General features: G+C 39.3%; 4 protein-coding genes across 4 annotated transcripts; all 4 read left to right on the top strand.

Annotated features, from left to right (window-relative positions):
- The first annotated feature begins 2,667 nt into the window (after positions 1-2,667).
- Positions 2,668-6,652, top strand: LOC121943065 (extracellular calcium-sensing receptor-like). Its single transcript, XM_042486442.2, has 6 exons — positions 2,668-2,819; positions 2,904-3,192; positions 3,275-4,030; positions 5,129-5,356; positions 5,479-5,602; positions 5,745-6,652. Exons 1-6 carry the CDS (start codon positions 2,731-2,733, stop codon positions 6,650-6,652), a joined length of 2,394 nt encoding a protein of 797 aa, XP_042342376.1. The 5' UTR covers positions 2,668-2,730.
- Positions 6,653-8,776: 2,124 nt separating this feature from the next.
- LOC121943444 (extracellular calcium-sensing receptor-like) lies at positions 8,777-13,160 on the top strand. Its single transcript, XM_042486965.2, has 6 exons — positions 8,777-8,997; positions 9,075-9,363; positions 10,049-10,855; positions 10,935-11,162; positions 11,495-11,618; positions 12,247-13,160. The coding sequence occupies exons 1-6, from the start codon at positions 8,777-8,779 to the stop codon at positions 13,158-13,160; spliced, it is 2,583 nt and encodes an 860-aa protein (XP_042342899.2).
- Positions 13,161-14,685: 1,525 nt separating this feature from the next.
- LOC121943062 (extracellular calcium-sensing receptor-like) lies at positions 14,686-17,562 on the top strand. Its single transcript, XM_042486439.2, has 5 exons — positions 14,686-14,937; positions 15,069-15,893; positions 15,982-16,212; positions 16,393-16,516; positions 16,649-17,562. The coding sequence occupies exons 1-5, from the start codon at positions 14,686-14,688 to the stop codon at positions 17,560-17,562; spliced, it is 2,346 nt and encodes a 781-aa protein (XP_042342373.2).
- A 1,568-nt stretch (positions 17,563-19,130) lies between these two features.
- LOC121943442 (extracellular calcium-sensing receptor-like) lies at positions 19,131-22,954 on the top strand. The gene is made up of 6 exons (XM_088078279.1): positions 19,131-19,321; positions 19,449-19,746; positions 19,875-20,669; positions 20,852-21,079; positions 21,248-21,371; positions 22,041-22,954. The coding sequence occupies exons 1-6, from the start codon at positions 19,290-19,292 to the stop codon at positions 22,952-22,954; spliced, it is 2,391 nt and encodes a 796-aa protein (XP_087934405.1). The 5' UTR covers positions 19,131-19,289.

The raw sequence follows: 22,954 nt of genomic DNA, 5'->3' as shown, positions 1-22,954 counted from the left end.
TCCATTGTTCTAAAGTGGTCTCTTAAATTTCATTGTGCATTTGAAATTATTTGTGTCCTCACAATGACAGATGTCAAAGTGCACCTACTTCAGCTGTGGGAAAGGGCTGTTCTCGTGGTAAGCTGCAGGTGGGCCTCGTGCATTTACTTTTTATGGTGCTGCTCACACAGCAACAAAAAAGCTTGACTAAGTCATTGAACCCATTGCTAAATCTTGGGTAACATTAGCCGTATGGTACCACCAGATATCCCGGTCAGTGGTCACTGTGTGTGACAGGCACAGCAGTAGTCTCATAATAAACACAGGGGCTGAGCAGATCAAAATGCTGTGAGCACCTCCACTGAAAAAAAGTATATGACCTGCTTTGAATAGTCAAATTTGTGATAAAGTTGCAGTGATTGGACAAAACTGTAAGGACATGGACAGTTCACAGGGATTAGTGGAGTTTGAGTTAATTGCTGTGAAATAACGTGGAGGGACTGAATGTTTGGGTAACTACATTATTTTGGCCATGTCAGGTAGGCAATAGTGCTAATACACTGTTTCAGAGAAAAAAAGGAAAAGGGAGAAAAGGCAAAGACCATATGGTTGGGTCCTTTCTTCCATTTTGTTTTTTCATGTTTTAAAAATAAAATCACAAAAACTTTAATTCTATACCTGTATTTTATTCATTAAATGTGATTGAGTTAAAAGGCAAGATCATGTTCAATAAAAGTGTCATATGCCGGGCTCTAGGGCATAGTCTGACAAAGGCCTCAAGTTTTCCTGTAGAGATCTCAAGGGGATCGTGATGCAACAGCTCTGACATACTTTCTAGTATAACCTGAGAACATGTGGAGACAGGCTGGAGACCTCTAGAGGGAATTTGTTAGTTTGTTAGAGCACTTGTGAGAGGGAAAAGCCTGAGGTGTAAGTCGTGTCAAGCCTGAGGCATCTGCACTTCACCACATGTGTTCCCACTAAATCAGCCCCCAAAAGACATATCCTATGGAGAAATCTGAAGTGTTTCATTTAATTAACAAGCATCTCTACAAATACGCAAACAACAAATTCTTTTTTAATTAAATAGAGCCTAAGAGGCATATCAGCTGAATCTTAAACATCCATTTGGCTGACAAATAACAACACAAATTAAATATTACATGGCCCAATGCCTTGCCATTCAAGTGTGTTAACATGTTTATTTTGATCAGCTGTCAAAAGTGAAACTTTAATTTCTCTTTCCAGAATTCCCTAAAAATGATGTGACATGTAGGGAAAAATTATAGAAAATTAAGTGTTTATGTGCAGATCACGTAACAGTAATTTATGGATGAGGATGATAATTGTGTAAGCACATTGTTTCACATTTACAGCTTTTAATAGTTATTAAGTTCAATCTTACTGGCCAGTCCAGATATATTTGAAAGAAAGGGCAAAAATAAGAAAAAATAAGCCCTCCAAATGTCAATTTACTGCCTGCGAAGTGCATCGACTGAGGTGTTGTGGGTGACAAAACTCATGTAGCGCAATCTTTTAATCCATGATGTACTTTGCAAAGAATGGATTGCACAAAGCAGCATCATATTTTCAGAAGAGGATGTCTATACTCTTTTTTACTTTAATGATTATTAAACAAGTTGTATTGTTTTACACAAGATGTACTGGTAGGTATGTTCATATTATATATACAGTATACAGCCCATACTGATTCCAAAGTCGTCAAATCCCACTGCTTGGTAAGTGATTTCAGGGTTACACCAATGGTCTAGAAGGCACCTCTTGCAGCAGTACCATCAGACAGTGTCAATATACAATGCGGCCAGACGGCAACTGTTGCAGCTGTACAATACACCGACAGTGTCATATGCTTGTGTTGCACAATGAAATAATAGTAAATAGTAGGTGTTTAACTGATTGTGTTTTATCTAATAATCAGAACCTGTACAATTCCCGTAAAAAGGAAAGTGTCTTTTTAGAAGACACAATGCATTTAACAGTCCTTAATTGACATGCTGCACCAGAACATCACCAGCAGACACAGGAAGATACCTTGTGCTATGTAGACATTAACAGTACTGACCAAGTGGCAATATTTGAGGAGTTTGGGTGAGAATGTGTTGATGTGTACCACAAAAGTGTTTTCATAAGTAAAATCATTTAAGACCGTCCCCTGTCCTACTGTGTTTTGGGGCCTAAGCCAAACATTATAGTGGATTTCAAATTGTTTTCAAACCTGTTTTCCACAAACTATACTTACGAAAAGGTACCACTTGTGCACAATGGCCCCTTTAAGAGTGTTATATTTTAATATAAATTGATTACTTTGGATAAGTTCTTTTTCCTTTTTTTCTAAACTGTTGGACAATTTGTTGATTACAATGCATCATATTTCATAAATTCTGCAAAGTAACTAGCAAATGCAGCTGTAAGTGAATAATAATTAAACACAATTGAACGGCAAGAACCAATCAACGCTGTCATATCGCTTATCGCTGATTGGTTAGTAAGAAGCCAGTGAGCCCTACCATTATTTAAGATTATAAAATGTCACATTCAAGTCTGCCTCGAACCCAACCTGGCTGGGTAGCTCTGCCCCATAAGCATCTGATGGTGGAAATGTTACAAGAAATAACAGGGAGGGTTTTCATGGGGCTCCTTTTGGCATTTGGGGCAGCAGATGAGGAAGCCCCTTTCTGTCAGATTCTGGGGAGTCCTGAGTTTCCTTTACTGTCGAAAGAAGGAGATGTCATGATCGGAGGAGCCTTTTCTATCCACAGCAAAATCATACAGCCTCAACTTTCCTCCACAGAGAAACCAACACGTCTCACATGTTCCAGGTAATATGAGCTTTGTATAAAAGTCCTTCCTCATGACATCTGTTAAAATTTATGCAAGTTTGCATTTTGCTCTTTTTCTCTCAGTGTCAACCTCCGGGAATTCCGCTTTGCCCAGACCATGATCTTTACAATTGACGAAATAAACAAAAGTGAATTTCCTCTTCCCAATGTGTCGATCGGATACCGTATTTATGACAACTGTGGCTCAACATTATCATCAATGCGTACAGTGATGGGCCTGATGAATGGTGATGAGTGGAGTGTGGGAAAAAGTTGCTCTGGTCAATCAGCTGTTCATGCTATTATTGGGGAGTCAGAATCCTCTTCAACCATTGTGCTGTCACGCACTACTGGGCCATTCAAAATACCAGTGGTAAGGGCGATGTCTGTGCGTATAAATGTGTATATCAAATGCAAACTCTTTTTATTTCTCTTCTTTCTTTCTGTACTCTCAGATAAGTCATTCAGCTACTTGTGAGTGTTTGAGTAGCAGGAAAGAGTATCCCTCTTTCTTCCGAACCATTGCAAGTGACCTCTATCAAAGCCGAGCCCTTGCCCAGCTGGTCAAGCACTTTGGCTGGACCTGGGTTGGGGCAGTCAACAGTGACAGCGATTATGGCAACAATGGCATGGCCATCTTCCTCGCTGCGGCCCAGGAGGAAGGAGTGTGTGTAGAGTATACAGAGAGATTTCACAGGGCAGACCCAAAAAAACTCATGAAAGTGGTAGAAGTGATCCGGAGGAGCACTGCCCGGGTCATTGTTGGTTTCCTGGCCCACGTGGAGATGAACAACCTTCTAGAGCAGTTGAGTCTACACAATATCACAGGCCTGCAGTTTGTCGGTGTGGAGGCCTGGATCACGGCTGATAGTCTTGTGACTCCCACCAGCTTCAGTGTGCTGGGAGGTTCACTTGGTTTTGCTGTGCAAAAGGCAAATATCAGTGGCCTGGATGATTTTTTGATCAAAGATTTCTGGGAGACAGAGTTTAAGTGCAAGAAGGAGAACAAGAATACAATAAAAGAGACAACACAGTGCAAAGAAAACCAGGATCTAATTGAGCTCAAAGATTATAATGATGATGTGACAGAGCTGAGATACTCCAGTAACATCTACAAAGCCATATATGCTGTGGCTCATTCTCTTCATAGCATCCTAAAGTGCTCTGAAAGTCAGGGGTGTGACAAGACTGTAAAGGTTACTCCCTGGCAGGTAAAAAGAACTGATATGAAAGTCACGTCTATCATGCATAAATGAGGCATTATTAAACTATAAATGCTTATGATTATGCATGGTATCTTATAACAGGTTTTATAGAGTATTATAAGTGGTGGACACAATGTATTATAAGTTCAGTAAGTGTGATGCCTTATATCTCCAATCCAAAGTGACAACAGAGTAACTCTTTAGAAACAAAAATCAGAACAGTCACAGTTTAATCCATTGGTCAGGAAAAGTCACAAATAGATTGCACAGATTTTGGTCTCTAAAAGGTTATTCTCTGTTTTTTTTGTTGTTGTTGTTGTTTTTTTTAGGTTTTTTTAACTTGCATTTACTCAGTGCAGGTTTGCTGAGCTCACATGCTCACCTTGCAACATCCTCTGATTCACATCTGTCCTGAGAGATTGCCCAATATTACCCCCATTTTATACCACTGGTCACTGTGTTTGGTTCCATTGTCTGTTTTAATTAAAACACGAAGCTGTGTGTTTTGGAAAGTAAATACTTAACATAGTTTTGAGAATCACTGTGATTTTTTTGTTTGCCTTACACTTTAAATGCAGCCAGGAAATACTGCTCAAAATCCTCATAATTGTGTTATAGTATCATTTGATTGCTAATGAGTTTATACAGTGCTGTTATTATACTTATAGCTCACAGAGTCCTTTCATACTGTATTGTCGTCATGTATAAGACACTATTCCATTTCAGCAACCTAGAATTGATAATCTGTTATCATCAATGGAGCAGTTATCTGTGTTTTTATAACTGGCTAAAGTTATGGTATTTGCAATGCGCTGTGTAACACAGAAATCAGATTTGTCTTCCATGCACTTTGGTCTGGGTGCTGTACTTCTATTACATTATGTCCACCACATGTAAAATTTTTTAAACCTCTCATAAGTTGTCATTCATGATTCTAAACATTTACAGAGAGTTTTTATAAAGCCTTTTATAAGCTTCATAATGTGTTATGGATGGCCTTAAAACGCTTTATAGACTTGATCTTCATTAAAAGGTGAACTGGTTGCTTAAGTATTTGTTATTTAGCTTGGTTCATTTATAAATCTAAATATTTTTTGTCTGTAGGTAGTGGAGTCTTTGAAGCAGGTGAATTTTACCATTAAGAACGGGGACCAGGTGTGGTTTGACAGTACTGGAGCAGCTGTGGCTCGTTATGAGGTGGTGAACTGGCAGCTTGGATCAGACGGCTCAATCCAGTTTAAACCTGTCGGCTATTATGATGCCTCGCTACCTCCTGGACAGAAGTTTGTACTCAAGACTGAAGCTATAATGTGGCCTGGAGAAAAGACAGAGGCAAATATCATAACTGATGGCACAATTCACATTTATGTTATGTGTGACCTGCAGTTTGACAATAATTTGTCTTAGATTATTTTTTAAACTTAACATCTGTCTTTTTTGTCATTTTGATTCAGTTGCCTGTTTCAGTGTGCAGTAACAGCTGTCATCCAGGAACGTATAAAGTCCATCAGAAAGGAAAGCCTGTCTGCTGCTATGACTGTTTACCATGTGCGGAGGGAGAAATCAGCAACACCACAGGTATATGTTCTACATACCTGACGTTGTTTGCTTGCCACACTCTATGTATCATGTTAAAGGTCATTATAGTACGGTCTCTTATAAATGTTTTCAGGATATAACTGAATAAATCCCAATAAAAGTGATAATATTTCTATTCCAGATTCAAATGACTGCAGAAAGTGTCCTGAAGAATATTGGTCCAATCAAAACAGAGACGCATGTGTACTGAAAAATGTTGAGTTCCTTTACTTTACTGAGGTTATGGGTATTATACTTGTATTTTTCACTTTGTTTGGTGTGATCCTAACTTTAACTGTGGCCACCGTGTTAATGATCTATAAGGACACTCCCTTGGTGAGGGCCAACAACTCTGAGCTGAGCTTCCTGCTGCTCTTCTCCTTGACTCTGTGTTTCCTGTGTTCTCTGACCTTCATCGGCCGGCCCTCTGAGTGGTCCTGCATGCTGCGACACACAGCCTTTGGCATCACATTTGTCCTCTGTATCTCATGTGTTTTAGGGAAAACTATAGTGGTGTTAATGGCCTTCAGGGCGACACTTCCAGGCAGTAATGTGATGAAATGGTTTGGGCCTGCACAGCAGAGGCTCAGTGTTCTGGGTTTCACTTTCATTCAGGTTCTTATTTGTATACTTTGGCTGACAATCAACCCTCCGTTTCCCTTCAAAAATATGAAACACTATAAAGAGAAGATTATTCTCGAGTGTGCTTTAGGATCACCTGTAGGATTCTGGGTTGTATTAGGATACATAGGACTCTTAGCTGTGTTATGTTTTGTACTTGCTTTTTTGGCGAGAAAGCTGCCTAATAATTTCAATGAAGCTAAATTCATCACTTTCAGCATGCTGATATTCTGTGCAGTCTGGATAGCATTTATCCCGGCATATGCCAGCTCTCCTGGGAAGTTCACTGTAGCTGTGGAGATATTTGCTATTTTAGTCTCCAGTTATGGGCTACTTCTCTGTATATTTGCACCAAAATGCTTCATTATTATACTCAAACCTGAACTGAATACAAAGAAACATCTGATGGGAAAAACATTATCCGATTAAATCTCAATATCAGATGAAAGGACATGACAGCCTTTTTTTATTTTATGGCCTGTGGCTTTGATGTAAATTTGAAGTGGCCCTAGAACTTTGTCTTTTAAATTTAAGTAATGAATCTTACATTTCTAGTAATACAATTAAAAACACAAAAAATAAGTAAGTTTTATTTCATATAAATCATTTAAAAATACATTTTAAAGCTATTCATGAGCTCCTGTCTCTTAATTTCACTTCGCAGGGGCCGTCGCATCAGGGCCTGCACAGTAGAGACTCGATGTCTACTCTTCATGACCTCACCTTGTACACTGGTGTCAAACAAGCATAATTTGCACATTCATTAAATTATCAAAGAACATGCCGCAAACAATTTTGTCATCATAAAAATACTTGAAAGATATTTAAACTAGACACTAACCCAGGGATGCTCAACTTGCTTAGCTCGGGGGGCACTTTTGCAAATTGACAGAATGCCAGGGGCCAGTTAATAAACAAACATTATAAATATAATACATGAATTGCTTACTTTCAACCATTTGATGTTTGCTGACCTCACTTAACTGTGCCAAAATGCAAGTCCAGTTGCAGCAGCCCTGCACAGGTTAGTTTTAGAATTTAAAGATATTGAAGAATTACCCCAGATCTCTGTCAAGGGATCTTCTGATGGGCTTTTTTTTCAATGCTTGGCCGTAGGTATCACTGCGCTAACCTCTCCCACACAGACTTATCCGTCTTCAGTTCCCCAAAATATACACAGAGGCTAATGAAATAACGACCTCAATCCCAATTTCATTCATGGAAGTGTCATTGCAAACCAGGCTTTCTCTTTCATGAGTGTTCTGCTCACACTCAACCAGTTACAAACATGCACACCTTGAATCCAGCAGTGCACAGCTGCACTGGAGCACTTTCGCCTTGCTCAAGGGCACATCAGTGGTCTGTGGATTGAACCTGCATCCAAAAGTTACAAGCAAGCATAAGATATATCATAAAATATAAAATATAAAATATATAGATCACATTTTCATGGTTTCATTCCAACATAGCAGGGCCAGACTTGGGACTGTAGTAGTACACACAAGAAAAAAAAAATGTTGGTTGGATGAAAAATCGAGAGAAAATGTTCTTCTTAGATCTTAGCATTAGTATGGAAAAATGTATAATTGTTCATACTTAGACTGGGATAATTTAGATCAAGCTCATCAAGCTAAGCTCTGCTTTATCAAAAATACAGCAGTGTAAGCTGTATTTCAGGGAGTCTAGTACATCTGAGAGCTAAATTAGATTCAGATGTACTTAGGCTCAGTTGTTACCTGGGTTGTCCTCTATTTAGTGTATACGTATGCAACTCAATCAAATAAGACTTTTAATATGATACAGTTATTTAGAGTGCTGCACTAGGTTTAGCCCCAATTAACAATTTCCCTTTCAACAGTATTTGCAGAACTATTACATTGATAAAAAACGATTGTGGTTATGATAAATGAATTATGGTTATATTATTATTAGGGTTAAGCAACTAAAACACTTAATTGGGTTTTGGGAAGCATTGAGGATATGGAAAATTTAAAAAAAAAAAAAGTGAATGTTATTTGCAAGTCTGTAACAGAATCCAAACTCCAGTAACTTATTTTAAATACTATGTAATTAATGTAATACCTTACATTTTGGTTCCCATATTTATCTGAATAAGAATCATTTTACGTTTTCGTTTTTCCAGATCTTTTCCTGATTATTGAGTTTGATGCCAGATTTTCTTTTTTTTTCCCAACTTAACAGCTGCAAACAAAAAAGCCTCTCAAGGTTCTATATAAACCCCTTGATACCCTCAGTTTGCAACTAAAATGTTTCAGTGCTGTTTCTTCCCCCTCATAACATGTTCCTACAATTTTATTTTCCACTCACAGTGATAATGACGAAATGATCACAGAGTAAACCATCTCAAATTAAGAATAGCAAAGCGATGTGACATCATCATTTAGTAATTTGATGAGAGGATCTCTATCATCATCATCTGCTGTAGAGTATAAAGCTCTGCCCCTGGAAGAAGACATGTTTTGGCTTGGGATAGAAGAATTCATCACATAGTACAGGTTTGTGTGTGCATGTATGTGCTTGTTTGTATACAAGATGTCTGCCTGTGTCTATGTAATGTTACTGTTTGTGTTTTTTGTGGGAGTCTATGGAGCAGAGGAAGACACTGTGCTCTGTGAGATGCTGGGGAGCCCAGAGTTTCCTCTGTTATCTCGGGAAGGAGATATCACTATTGGTGGAGCTTTCTCCATCCATAGCAAAATATCACAGCCTCCGCTCTCCTTCACAGATACTCCAGAACCTATCAAATGCTCCAGGTACATTCTCATTTGTTTTTTAATCAATGAAAAGCAACATGAAGTAAAAATGTTAATGAGGACTGTTCTGATTTCAGGATCAATTTCAGAGAATTTCGTTTTGCCCAAACAATGATTTTTGCCATCCAGGAGATCAATAATAGTAACTCCCTGCTGCCTAATATCTCAGTTGGTTACAAGATATTTGACAGCTGTGTTTCAACACTACCTTCAACGCGTGCAGTGATGGGTCTGATGAATGGGCAGGAAAGGACTTTGGGAAAAACCTGCTCCAGACAGTCATCTGTTCATGCCATCATTGGAGCCTCTGAGTCCTCTTCTACTATTGTGATGCTACAAATATCAGGGATTTTCCGAATACCAGTGGTAAATATTTCTAATATTTGTTTTCACATGTTGACTGATTTTGCCATGTTCCTTTTAACAAAAGGTTTGGAGTGATGCGGAACAGTCTAATGATCAACTTACTATATAGTAACCATCAACAAAGACTGAATTCTGATGAGGAGTATTATGGCCAAGGTTAGGGTTTAAGGTTTCTAGGGTTTGCACAAATGCAAACTGGATCATAAGTGAGATGAAGGGCCAAATTATCTTTTGCCTATGTTTTGTGCCTTAACCATTTAAAACAAATTGGCCTGATTTCTTTCAATAACATATGCAGAGGGCAATGAGAAGTGAATGAAGAAACTGCACAAAAATTACCAAGAAATTCATAAAAAGTACAAGAAAACTACCTGAAAATTTGTAAAATAAAATAAAATAAAATAAAATAAAACAAGGGGATGACCTAGAAAAGGTGCCTAAAAATTGTAATAATTCAGTAACATCATTTTAAATGTGTAATTTTGATAATTATAAATGCCAGGTTGCTCACTGCCTTTTCCCACATTTTTGAAAAAAATCAAACTGATATGCTCAGGTTTCAAAGGTTTAAATACTTGTGAAAGGCATCGAAAAGCAGCCAAGGAAAACTGATGTGACTCCAAGTTTCAGAGGGTTAATACTCAATTTCTGTAAATATTCTTTGGTTCCCCTCATTTTCTTCTAGATCAGCCACTTTGCCACTTGTGCTTGTCTGAGTAACATAAATGAGTACCCCTCCTTCTTCAGAACCATCCCCAGTGACCACTATCAGAGCAGAGCCCTGGCAAAACTGGTAAAGCACTTTGGCTGGACATGGGTCGGAGCAGTTAGAAGCGACAATGATTATGGTAACAACGGTATGGCAACATTTATCACAGCTGCAAACCAGGAGGGGGTCTGTATAGAGTACTCAGAGGCCATCTCAAGAACTGACCCCAGAGAGCACATTGCCAGGGTGGTCAGAGTCATCAAAAGTGGCAATGCGAAGATTTTAGTTGCCTTCCTAGCTCAGGGTGAGATGAACATTCTGCTTGAGGAAGCTCTGAAGCAGAACTTGACTGGGCTGCAGTGGGTGGGCAGTGAGTCCTGGATTACAGCAGGTCATTTGGCCATAAAGAGGTACTCAGGAATCCTGGCAGGGTCTCTGGGCTTCACCATCAGAAAAACAAAGATTGCAGGCCTGCAAGAGTTTCTTTTGCAGGTTCACCCAAGTCAAGACCCCAAAAATAATCTCCTGAGAGAGTTCTGGGAAGCTGCATTTGGTTGCAGTTTCCAACCCAGTCTTCATGGTCAGACCCAGTGCTCTGGCTCTGAGAGACTAGGGGACATCAATAATCCTTTCACCGATGTGTCAGAGCTCAGGATATCTAACAATGTGTATAAGGCTGTGTATGCTGTGGCTCATAGTCTACATAACATGCTAAAGTGTGGGCAAAGTGATGAAGCGGGAAATTCAATGTGTATCTGGAGAGATGATTTGGAGCCAAAACAGGTTAGAATCTGCCATCATGAATTATGTATATAGTTTCAATAAAAATTCCCTTTTATTCACAAGTGTTCTCTGTTGATAGGTTGTGAAACACCTCCGAGATGTAAATTTTACTCTTCAGTCAGGCGAAAGAGTGTATTTTGATGAAAATGGAGACCCTGCAGCGACTTACGAGCTGGTGAACTGGCAGAGAAACCAAGCGGGAGACACTGTGTTTGTGGCTGTAGGGAGCTATGACGCCTCACTACCTACAGGAAAACAGTTTACCATGAATGGAGTAAACATAACATGGGCTGCCGAATCCTCCAAGGTATCAAAGGTGTTAAGTATGAAAAAGTCACTGTGAAGGTTTTATATTCAAAGTGTTTTCTGAGCCATGTACGTCATGAAAAAGAGCTCCATTCTGCTTTGTTCAGGAGGTCATGTCAGCATTTTATTACATATATGGCAGAATATTACATGACATACCAAGAGCCAGTCTGCTTCTATAAATTGATGCTTAAGATCAAGATATAAATCTTCAACTAGAGTTTTTAGAGACCCTACAAAAAGAACCTAATGCTAATTAAATAAAACCAAATAAAGTCTGAATTACAGATGCAACAAACTATGATCAACTGATGAGTTGTGGAATTGTTTCAGAGGCCACAGTCTGTCTGCAGTGAGAGTTGTCTGCCAGGTTTCCGGCAGGCTGTGATTAAAGGCAAACCCATCTGCTGTTTCTCCTGCATTGCCTGTGCTGCTGGAGAGATCAGCAACTCCAGCAGTGAGTTTATCTGTAATTTATTGTGAAATATTTGTACAAAATCAAAATGACCATTTATACATCAGTTATTCATGCTGTTTTTGAATTTGTGAAGGAAACTTCTTGTTCACCTCTGGTGAATGATGAATCCCAAAATGGCAAACACTGTTGATTAATTAGAGTAAATGGGGGCAAGCTTAACAATAGCAAAACTATATAAAAACATCTGGTTCACAACTTATGCGATATAATCAAAGACTGGGACTAAAAGTGAAATGTATATTTGCTTTTATTCCCATTCAGAAAGGTCTGATGGCAACCGTTTGGAAAGAACTGAGCATATGACTGAATAAGCAAGACTTGTATTATACTGTACAAATTGTGTTCAAATTTGTAGTTTTGTAGTTCTCCAATTAATTACTCCAATTAATCAATAATGTATGCCCTTTTTGGAATCTTTGTTAACAGAGATCATGATGTTTTCAAAGTTACACAGTAGGAATGAGTTATACATAAACGGTCATTTGGTGGGTGAGGTGTTCCTTTAAATAGAGCCAGTGCTTATTTTCCATAAATAATTTACGCTCTGCTCTCATAACTTGTAGCTTACAGCTTGACAACTTTTTAGCATATCATGTTTTCCATTCAGATTCTGCCGAATGTGCAAGATGTCCACTGGAGTACTGGTCGAATGAAGATCACAGCCAGTGTGTACCAAAGGTGATCGAGTTCCTTTCTTATGGAGAAACCATGGGCGCCCTCCTCAGTGCTTTTTCATTGTTTGGAGCAACTTTAACACTACTGGTGGCATGTGTCTTCTTTCGTTTTCGCCACACACCTCTAGTCAAAGCCAGTAACTCTGAGCTGAGCTTCCTGCTGCTCTTCTCCTTGACTCTTTGTTTCCTGTGTTCTCTGACCTTTATCGGCCGGCCCTCTGAGTGGTCCTGCATGCTGCGGCACACTGCTTTTGGCATAACCTTTGCCTTGTGCATGTCTTGTATTTTGGCCAAAACCATAGCAGTAGTGATTGCCTTCAAGGCTAAAAGGCCTGCAAACACAGTTCGTCAGTGTTCTGTCCCGCTTCAGAGGACAAGTGTTCTCAGCTGTACATCACTGCAGCTGATAGTTTGTGTGCTGTGGTTAACTCTTGCCCCACCATTCCCCTACAAAAATACAGCTTATGCCACTGAAAGGATTATTCTAGAGTGTGATTTAGGTTCACCAGTAGGATTTTGGGCAGTGCTGGGATATATAGGACTCCTGGCTGTGCTATGCTTCATTCTTGCTTTTCTGGCTCGAAAGCTGCCTGATAATTTCAACGAAGCTAAATTCATCACTTTCAGCATGCTTATATTCTGTGCAGTGTGGGTCACTTTTATCCCAGCATATGTCAGCTCTCCAGGGAAGTTCACTGTAGCTGTTGAGATATTTGCTATTCTGGCCTCCAGCTTTGGCTTGCTCTTCTGTATATTTGCTCCAAAATGTTATATTTTACTGCTAAAACCAGAGAGAAATACTAAAAAGGATATGATGGGGAGGAGCTTATCAAGTCACCATAAATGAGTGTATTGAAAAGTTATAACAATTTATTAAAGGCTATGGATTGAATATGACCTTAAAAGCCACGAGCAGAGAATGGTCCAATAAAGACTTGTTGTGTCTCTGTTGTCAGTTTAGCAATATGCAAATTACTTGCTTGTTCATATGTAGTCCTTTGATTAATGTAAACAGTGCACCTATTTATTGCACAAAGGGACTGGCCATGATTGCAGTTTTTAAATACAAATTCAGTGCATTACTTTCCCTGAATCTAAGTTATTAATTCATTATTATCAAGTGTATTAAAGGTCCAGTGTGGAGGGTTTGGTGACATGTATTGACAGACATGGTATATAATATTCTAATACCAAATAACTATGTTTTCCTTAGTGTATAATCACCTAAAAAATAAGAACCATTGTGTCTTTCGTGCAGTTTGCCATGTTGTTCAACAATAGCCCAGAACAGACAAACCAAACACTGGCTTTAGATAGAGACATATTTCACATTTTCTTCTTGGGCACCATATTTCTTCTACATGCTTGGCACATGGGAGAAGTTTCAAATCTGCAACCTCAAAAGTAGATACCACAAAATCCTACACACCTTCAAATAAAGGTAAAATAATATATTGCATTATATTAATAATGTAGTACAGTTAAAGGGGAAACACAGACACATGCAAAACATCAAAATCTGTCTGTCTAAGATGCTGTTTAACTTTGGATATTTTCAGCAGAATTGTTTGGAAAATTTGTTTTAGCTTCCCTGGGGGGATGGGATAGTTCTGCTAATTTCAGAGCAAAAATTATCTCCCCTTTTTGTTGACTCATTGTCTTATATGTGTGTGTTTTTATTATTTAGCTGGAAATTAAAATTCAAAACTGAAAAAGAATATTCAGTCTACAACAACAGCTCAGATATCCCAAAGGAGACAGGTCTGTGAAAATATCATTGTAAGAAATTGGTTATGATAAAAACAAGGAGGACATATGTAGTAGGCCCTCTAATAGGCCCATCCATCTGTCAGTCACACCACCAGTGCTGCCATTGGTGGACAGAAATAATTCACACAGGTAGTACACAGGGGCCCTATGGCTGTGTGATAGTTAGAGGAAGACCCCTATAAAATGCTCAGAGTTGAGCGGTTTGATCTTTGGACCTTGGTTGGTAAATGCTGAGGTGACCAACGATGCTGCTGATAGCAGATCTGCTGCTTCTTTCCCTCCTGGTTGTCAGAGGAGGGAAGCCAGAGTGTCAGACTTATGGGACAAAAGAGCAGTCCCAGTTTTCTAAGGAGGGAGACATCAACATTGGAGGAATTTTCTCCTTTCATCAGAACCCAGTCAGTGTCAACCCAGATCTCCAGGTCAACCCGGGAACAATCCAGTGTGAGGGGTAAGAGAGGGATGGAAAAAAAATATATAAATGTAAATGTTATTACATGATGTGTTGTGTAAACACTTTTGTGTTTCACATGTTTTACTTCTCACAATTCGGTCCTTGTTTCTTCAGACTGGACCCAGGAGAGCTTCAGTATGCATACACTATGATATTTGCCATAGAGGAGATCAACAACAGCTCAGAATTGCTACCAGGAGTGACACTGGGTTACAGGATCTTTGACTCCTGCCCCAGTATCCCTCTTTCCATCAGGGCATCGCTAAACCTGATGAATAGGTATGAGAGCGGGGAGGGCAGCTGTAACAAACTCTCAAATGTGCATGCTGTCATAGGGGAAACCACATCCACCTCTACAATAGGTATTGCACGCACCATGGGACCTTTCCATATACCTGTGGTGAGTGTGGGGGGCGTGCATCACATTAACTGTCACATGAATTTGTGCTTTTGAATGAGAAGTAATATGTAAGAATGTTTTTATTTTGAATGTGAAGACTGAGAAAAAGCTATTTCTGTGTTTACTTGCAGATCAGTCATTCAGCCACTTGTGCATGTCTTAGCAACAGAAGAGACTATCCCTCTTTCTTCCGAACCATACCTAGTGACATTTACCAGAGCAAAGCCTTAGCAAAGCTTGTGAAACACTTTGGCTGGACCTGGGTCGGGGCTATCAGAACTAATAGTGACTATGGGAATGGTGGCATGGCTACTTTTCTCGAAGCGGCAGAAAAAGAAGGTGTATGTGTTGAGTACTCAGTGGCTATTTACAGAACTGATCCCAGAAAGTGGTTCTTAGAGGTGGTGGACATTATAAAGAAATCCACTTCAAAGGTTATAGTGGCATTTGCTGATGGCACAGACCTTGACATACTCATTAAAGAGCTGCATGCTCAGAATGTGACAGGCCTGCAGTGGGTGGGCAGTGAGGGCTGGATAACTTATCGCTATATCGCCTCTACAGTAAACTACGCTGTTGTCCAGGGTGCAGTTGGCTTCGCAGCACTTAATGCTCACATCCCGGGACTGCAGGAGTTCCTGGCTTACAGCAGGCCCTCCACCACACCAGGAGATCAGGGACTGGTGGAGTTGTGGGAGATGGTGTTCGGCTGCACCCTTTCTCCCCAAGCAGAGACTCAAGCTGAGGGTTCTGTCACAGCCTGCACTGGGAAGGAGTCTCTGTGGGACACAAACACACGCTTCACAGATGTTTCAGATGCCAGTTTGTTAAATAATGTTTACAAGGCCACATATGCTGTTGCTCATGCATTGCACATGCTGTATACGTGCAAAGAGGGACAGGGGCCTTTTGAGAACAATACATGTGCTGACAGGGAAAATGTCCAACCATGGCAGGTAAAAACAAAATGCTGTGCCGAAATCAAAATATCTGTATATATTAATGATCATGTTGTTAATTAACAATATCATTACATTCCTGCAGGTGCTGCATTACCTAACCCAGGTCAATTTCACTACCAAGATTGGTGAAAATGTGTTCTTTGATGAGTGGGGAGACCCTGTGGCACGTTATGCGCTCGTGAACTGGCAGATGGATGAGACAGGTTACATTGTCTTTGAGACCATTGGTTACTACGATGCCTCCCAGCCTGAAGGTCAGCAGTTTGAGATGAAAGTAGGTGTGGGAGCCATCTGGGCAGGCGAGAATCGTGAAGTAAGTAAATGTAGACGGCCTGTCCTAATGAGCTCTGTTGATTTTTATATATCATGTAGTAACATTTTTTCCTTTTTATTGTGAGTAATAAATAATTAGTATGTGAGTAAAAGTAGCCAAAAGCAATTTGAGTCTGGAAGTTATAATGAATATATTTTTAATGTTGTCACTGTGATGCAGGTGCCAAGGTCTGTTTGCAGTGAGAGCTGTTTGCCAGGGACCCGCCGGGCTTTCGTCAAGGGCAAGCCTATCTGCTGTTTTGATTGCATCACCTGTGCTGACGGGGAGTTCAGCAACAGTACAAGTGAGACAGCAGGATTCCTGGCCTTTACTCTTGCACTCATCATGTTTCTGTTGGGCAAAATCACAGCCAGCACTTTACTGGTCTATTTGAAGATGTGTGTGCTGTACAGCCTAAACATATTTATGCTTCCAGATGCTGTGAAATGTGACAAGTGCCTTCCTGAGTACAAGTCCAACGAAGAGAGGAATAACTGTGACTTGAAAGCTATTGAGTTCCTCACCTTCAGGGAATTGATGGGTATACTATTGGTCACTTTTTCGGTCTTTGGTGCCTGCCTCTCGACGACTATAGCCCTGATTTTTTTCCACTACAGGCATACTCCTATTGTCAGGGCCAACAACTCCGAGCTGAGCTTCCTGCTGCTCTTCTCCTTGACTCTTTGTTTCCTGTGTTCTCTGACCTTCATCGGCCGGCCCTCTGAGTGGTCCTGCATGCTGCGACACACAGCATTTGGCATCACCTTTGTCCTCTGTATCTCATGTGTTCTGGGGAAAACTATAGTGGTGTTAATGGCCTTCAGGGCGACACTTCCAGGCAGTACTGTCATGAAATGGTTTGGGCCTGCACAGCAGAGGCTCAGTGTTCTGGGTTTCACTCTAGTGCAGGTTGTAATTTGCATACTTTGGCTAACAAAAAACCCTCCCTTTCCCTTCAAAAATATGAACCACTATAAAGAAAAGATTATTCTAGAGTGTGCCCTTGGGTCTCCTGTAGGGTTCTGGGCTGTGTTAGGGTACATAGGACTCTTAGCTGTGTTATGTTTTGTACTTGCTTTTTTGGCAAGAAAGCTGCCTGATAATTTCAATGAGGCTAAATTCATCACTTTCAGCATGCTGATATTCTGTGCAGTCTGGATCACATTTATCCCAGCATATGCCAGCTCTCCTGGGAAGTTCACTGTGGCTGTGGAGATATTTGCTATTCTGGCCTCCAGTTATGGAATGTTGTTTTGCATTTTTTTGCCAAAGTGCTATATAATTTTACTAAAGCCTGAGAATAATACAAGGAAACATTTAATGGGTAAAGTGAACCCAAGAGCCCTTTAATTTATTTGTTTAATAAGAGCAGTAAAAGGATTTTTTTTCTTTCTGTCATTTGTTATTTTATAGATATACGCTTAAAATGAAGTAATCTTGAGGAAAAATAAACTCTGAGGTCACACTAAATCTATGAAAAAATGGGCTTTTTTTCAAGCTTGTGTTTATATTTTTATCACTGTATATATGTGTTGGCAACATAAGGAACAAACTTAAAGACATAAAATCTTATACTTTACATTTCAACAATGTGTATCAACAGAACAGAAATAAAGTGAAAACACTGCATCAAATCAAATGTGCACTCTTGCTGTGGTGTGTGTGTGTATATATATATATATATATATATATATATATATATATATATATATATATATATATATATATATATATATATATAATATGTGTGTGTGTGTGTATATATAAAGACATATAAATATAAATATATAGAAAAGATATACATTTTTTTTTTCTTCAGTAAACTACATAATAACAAGGAAATGTTGTGCAGAACACAATACAGAGACTATATCAACATATTAGGAAAATGCAATTGAAACGGTTAGGGCCTTGTCTGCCACTCTCATTTGTCTTCATTGTTTCCCAAGCCTCTCCTTGAGTACCATGTTGCCTGCAGATCTCTCACTGCTGCAACACAGCCAAATTAAATGATCAGCTGATGGTCAGCTGTGTTGCAGGACAAGTGGGACTCAAGCAGAGGTTTGGGCAACACTGATATAGAGCCTTCAGTTGCATCTAAGATAAAGTTTATTAAGTATTAAAACTCCTCTGCTAATTATTCTCAACCAGACTGGTTATAGATGAGTGGGTTTCTGTTTGCCTTAAATCATATAGATGTGTTTATGTGTGTCACTTCTCCACCTTACTTATCAACGGCTTAAATCAGCCACCACAATGGTGAATATACAGTACATTGATGTGGATTGTGGCAGTGTTTACAAAGAGAACCACATCTGACAGTTGCAAAGCTTCTTGAGTTAGGTATTGTGTTAAAACTTATTTAAATCACAGAGCGCAAGCGATCCAAATGAATACTTGTCTGTCTAAAGAAGCCAGTTGAAGCCTACAACAGCATGTGCTGTACAGTTTCTTTCTTCTTTCTATATCCAAATAAGTATAGGCTGATTAGTTAGGCCCACTCTTACATTAAAAGTTGAAAAGACTCATGCAGGAGAAAAAAAAGTATAAATTTCACCTCACCTGTAATATAAAAATGAGAAATCTTTTATACAGAAAAACTGTATTAACTAATATTTGATGACATGCGTCCTTGTTTGATGAAAAAAAGAGAAATATTTGCAGTATTTGAAATATGGTAGGCCCAAATTTTGTTTGGGCAACGCCTTTCTCTCTCCCCCTCTTATTTGATGGTTTGTTGTTGGGGGTTTTTTTGTTGTTGTTTTTCTTTTTAAATCATCTTTAATGATGCTCCAAAATATATAAATACCAGTGCAAGCTTTTCATTTTCATTAGGGTAGATGTGATGTCAACCAGTGATTTAACTCTTAGACATTATGACGCCCACACAGAGGTGGCCAGAGCAGGGTTGGGCACTCTTACAGCTGTTGTTGGCGGCAAGTTTCTCTCAAGCTGAGGAGTTGGTGTGCAGGCGGAGAGGAGATCCTGAGAACCCTCATTTATTTAAGAATGGGGACATTACTTTGGGGGGAATCTTCTCGTTTCACAGCAGCTGGAAAGAAAGAAAGGAATCCTACATGGCCAAACCACTGTCACTGCAATGCATCAGGTAAATTATAAATCTGTTTAGATTTCAATAGTCCTTCTTGTATGTATATATACCATTAAATGTTTTTATGTACTATGCATTTGTATGTTTGAAGGACAAATTGGTTAATTCCCGCATCTGCATCTAGTTTGAATTTCAGAGGTTTCCAATATGCCCAAGCTATGCGCTTTGCTGTAGAGGAGATTAATAACAGTACAGACCTACTGCCTGGCATTTCTCTGGGCTACAAGATCTATGATGTCTGTGGCTCAATTGCCAGAGGTGTGAGGGTTACACTGGCTTTGATTAATGGTAATGAGGTGTTATCTACACCTTCCCAGGAACCATGTACCAGACCTGCCCAAGTGCAGGCCATTATGGGAGAGACCTCTTCCTCTCCTTGCATGGCTATAGCTACTGTCATTGGACCCTTTCATATCCCAATGGTGGGTAATGTTGGTAAAAATCAAATTAAATTTTTGGTAACTAATTGTTATTCTGTAATGCTTCAATTGTAGTGTAATGTGTATATTCTTGTTTTATTGGGACTTCACTTCTTTTTTTTTTCTTTTAGATCAGCCACTTTGCTACTTGTGCTTGTCTCAGTGATAAAACAAAGTACCCATCCTTCCTCAGGACAATACCCAGTGACTACTACCAGAGCAGAGCCCTGGCCCAGTTGGTCAAGCACTTTGGCTGGACTTGGGTTGGAGCGATTAGAACAAATGATGATTATGGCAATAATGGCATGGCCACATTCACAGAAACTGCCCAGCAGCTGGGAATCTGTCTTGAATACTCTGTGTCTTTCTTTAGAACAGATCCACCAGACAAAATAAGAAAGATAATTGACATTATCAAGGCTTCCACTTCTAAGGTGATTGTCACTTTCCTCAACCCCACTGATATTAAAATACTAGTACAAGAATTGTCTCACCACAATTTGACTGGATTTCAGTGGGTAGGGACTGAGGCCTGGATTTCCGATTCCCAAACTGCAGCCATGGATAAGCATCATATTCTGGATGGTGCCATAGGCCTGTCCATCCCCAAAGCACATGTCAGTGGCATGAGAGAGTTCATTTTGGATGTGAAGCCACTTAATTCATCTAGTAATAAACTGTTTACAGAGTTTTGGGAGACATTATTTGGCTGCAAGTTCAAGCATTCAAAGTCATCAACAGTGAATCAGAGAGAATGCACTGGACATGAAGATCTGACTGGAGTGCAAAACAGCTTCACTGAAATGTCACTCATGCCTATCTTTAACAATGTCTATAAAGGAGTGTATGCTGTGGCCCATGCTCTTCATAGTATTCTCAGCTGTAATAAAACATGTAACAACAGGGTGCAGCTAGAGCCATATACGGTGAGTTAAACATGAAAGACTTCACTTATAGTTTTTACATTTAGTCACATTGACAAGCTGTTTTATTTGATGCTTTATGTTTTGATAGATGTATTGTTGCTATCTGTCTACCATGGTGTTGTGCAATGATAGACAGAGAGCAACTGCCAGATAATATTCAATATCAATGCATATCTTCATAGATCTTACAACACATAAAAAAGATTCGTTTTAAAACAAAGGAAGGAGATGAAGTTTACTTTAATGAAAATGGAGACCCTGCAGCAAAGTATGAAATAATAAACTGGCAGCCAACAGAAAATGGCATTGTTGACTTTGTCACAGTTGGTCTTTATGATGCATCTTTACCTGCAGACAAACAGCTAAATCTGCAAAATAAGTCTTTAATTTGGGCAAAAAACTCACAACAGGTAGGCCACCGTAATTTTTGATTACAGTCTATTTGAATTGTCATAATTGTATATGGTAAGTTATTATTCATTGCTACTCAACTCTTGTGTTCAGTTTTGAGACTTACTGACAAAATCTTGTCAAAGTGAATGCCTATACATTTTGACCTGGTCATATTTTTCTTGCAGGTGCCTGTGTCAGTTTGCAGTGAGAAGTGTCCTGCAGGAACTCGCAAGGTTCTCCAGAAAGGAAAGCCTGTCTGCTGCTATGACTGTATAAGATGTGCAGAGGGAGAAATAAGCAACATTACAGGTAATGTATAATTAAATGCAAGACTAAACAAAGGTTTTAAAGATGGCATGGCAATGTTAACAAACTGTTTTGTAATTTGAATTTGAAGTATTGAGGGATTATAAATAAAGGCTAATATAAAATAAAAAAGTCTAACATAGAATATCTTGGACACGTATTGATACAAATCATAGGTTGAGTCATTAAAAATGGATCACGAAAGGGTCAGATCACTCAAATTGTAAAACAGCTTACAGTATATCGTTACTTCAGCGTAGTAGTATCTGAGCATGCACACAATTTTGACATCTCTCTCTGATCCTACTATAAATGCACTAAGATTGAAAAAGATCCTATTTATTGAACAGCACATCATAATTGTTGTTTGATAAATACACAAGCATGACATTTTAATATGTGCAATGCATTTAACAAATAAATTAAATGAATAAAACTAGTGGATGACTCTTCTTTACACTATATGTTGTGTTTAGGGTTTAGTATAACCCTAATCCCAACCCCTAACTGATCATAAATAATAGTGCAATGGAGCCGTCATATGGCTATCTATTTATTAGAAGACAATCATGTAGTGTCTGTCCTTTATGCATAGAAAATATCTAATATGGAGCAAAAACAAAGACAAATATACTAAGCAAGCTTAATACCTGCTTTAAAATCACTTTTCAGATTCTATCACATGTGTGCGATGTCACCCTGAGTTCTGGTCAAATCAGAGAAGAGATGCCTGTGTAAAGAAGGAGGCAGAGTTTCTGTCTTATGAAGAGATTATGGGAGTACTGCTCACTGCTGCATCATTTTTTGGAACATGCATCACTGTTGTTGTGGCCTTCATTTTCTTCAGATACAGGAGAACTCCGATTGTCAGGGCCAACAACTCTGAGCTGAGCTTCCTGCTGCTCTTCTCCTTGACTCTGTGTTTCCTGTGTTCTCTGGCCTTCATCGGTCGGCCCTCTGAGTGGTCCTGCATGCTGCGACACACAGCTTTCGGCATCACCTTTGTTCTGTGTATCTCATGTGTTCTGGGGAAAACTATAGTGGTGTTAATGGCCTTCAGGGCAACACTTCCAGGTAGTAATGTGATGAAATGGTTTGGGCCTGCACAGCAGAAACTCAGTGTCCTGGGTTTCACTCTAATACAAGTTATCATATGCATCCTCTGGTTGACAATCTCTCCTCCTTTTCCATTCAAGAATTTGAAGGACTTCAAGAACAAAATTATCTTAGAGTGCGCTCTGGGCTCAGCTGTAGGCTTTTGGGCTGTGCTTGGGTACATAGGACTTCTGGCAATGTTGTGTTTCATACTTGCTTTTCTGGCTCGGAAACTGCCTGATAATTTCAATGAAGCCAAATTTATCACCTTCAGCATGCTGATATTCTGTGCAGTATGGATCACCTTTATCCCAGCGTATGTCAGCTCTCCTGGGAAGTTCAGTGTTGCTGTGGAAATATTTGCTATTCTGGCCTCAAGCTTTGGACTGCTCATTTGTATTTTTTTCCCAAAATGTTATATAATATTACTGAAACCTGGGAAGAATACAAAAAAGAATATGATGGGAAAGGGGGCACCAAAATCATTCTGA

Source organism: Plectropomus leopardus, chromosome 6, assembly GCF_026936395.1.
Source record: "Plectropomus leopardus strain MGB_pleo_1.0 chromosome 6, ASM2693639v1, whole genome shotgun sequence".
NCBI classification, from domain to species: domain Eukaryota; kingdom Metazoa; phylum Chordata; class Actinopteri; order Perciformes; family Serranidae; genus Plectropomus; species Plectropomus leopardus.
This window is presented reverse-complemented; position numbering and strand designations above follow the sequence as displayed.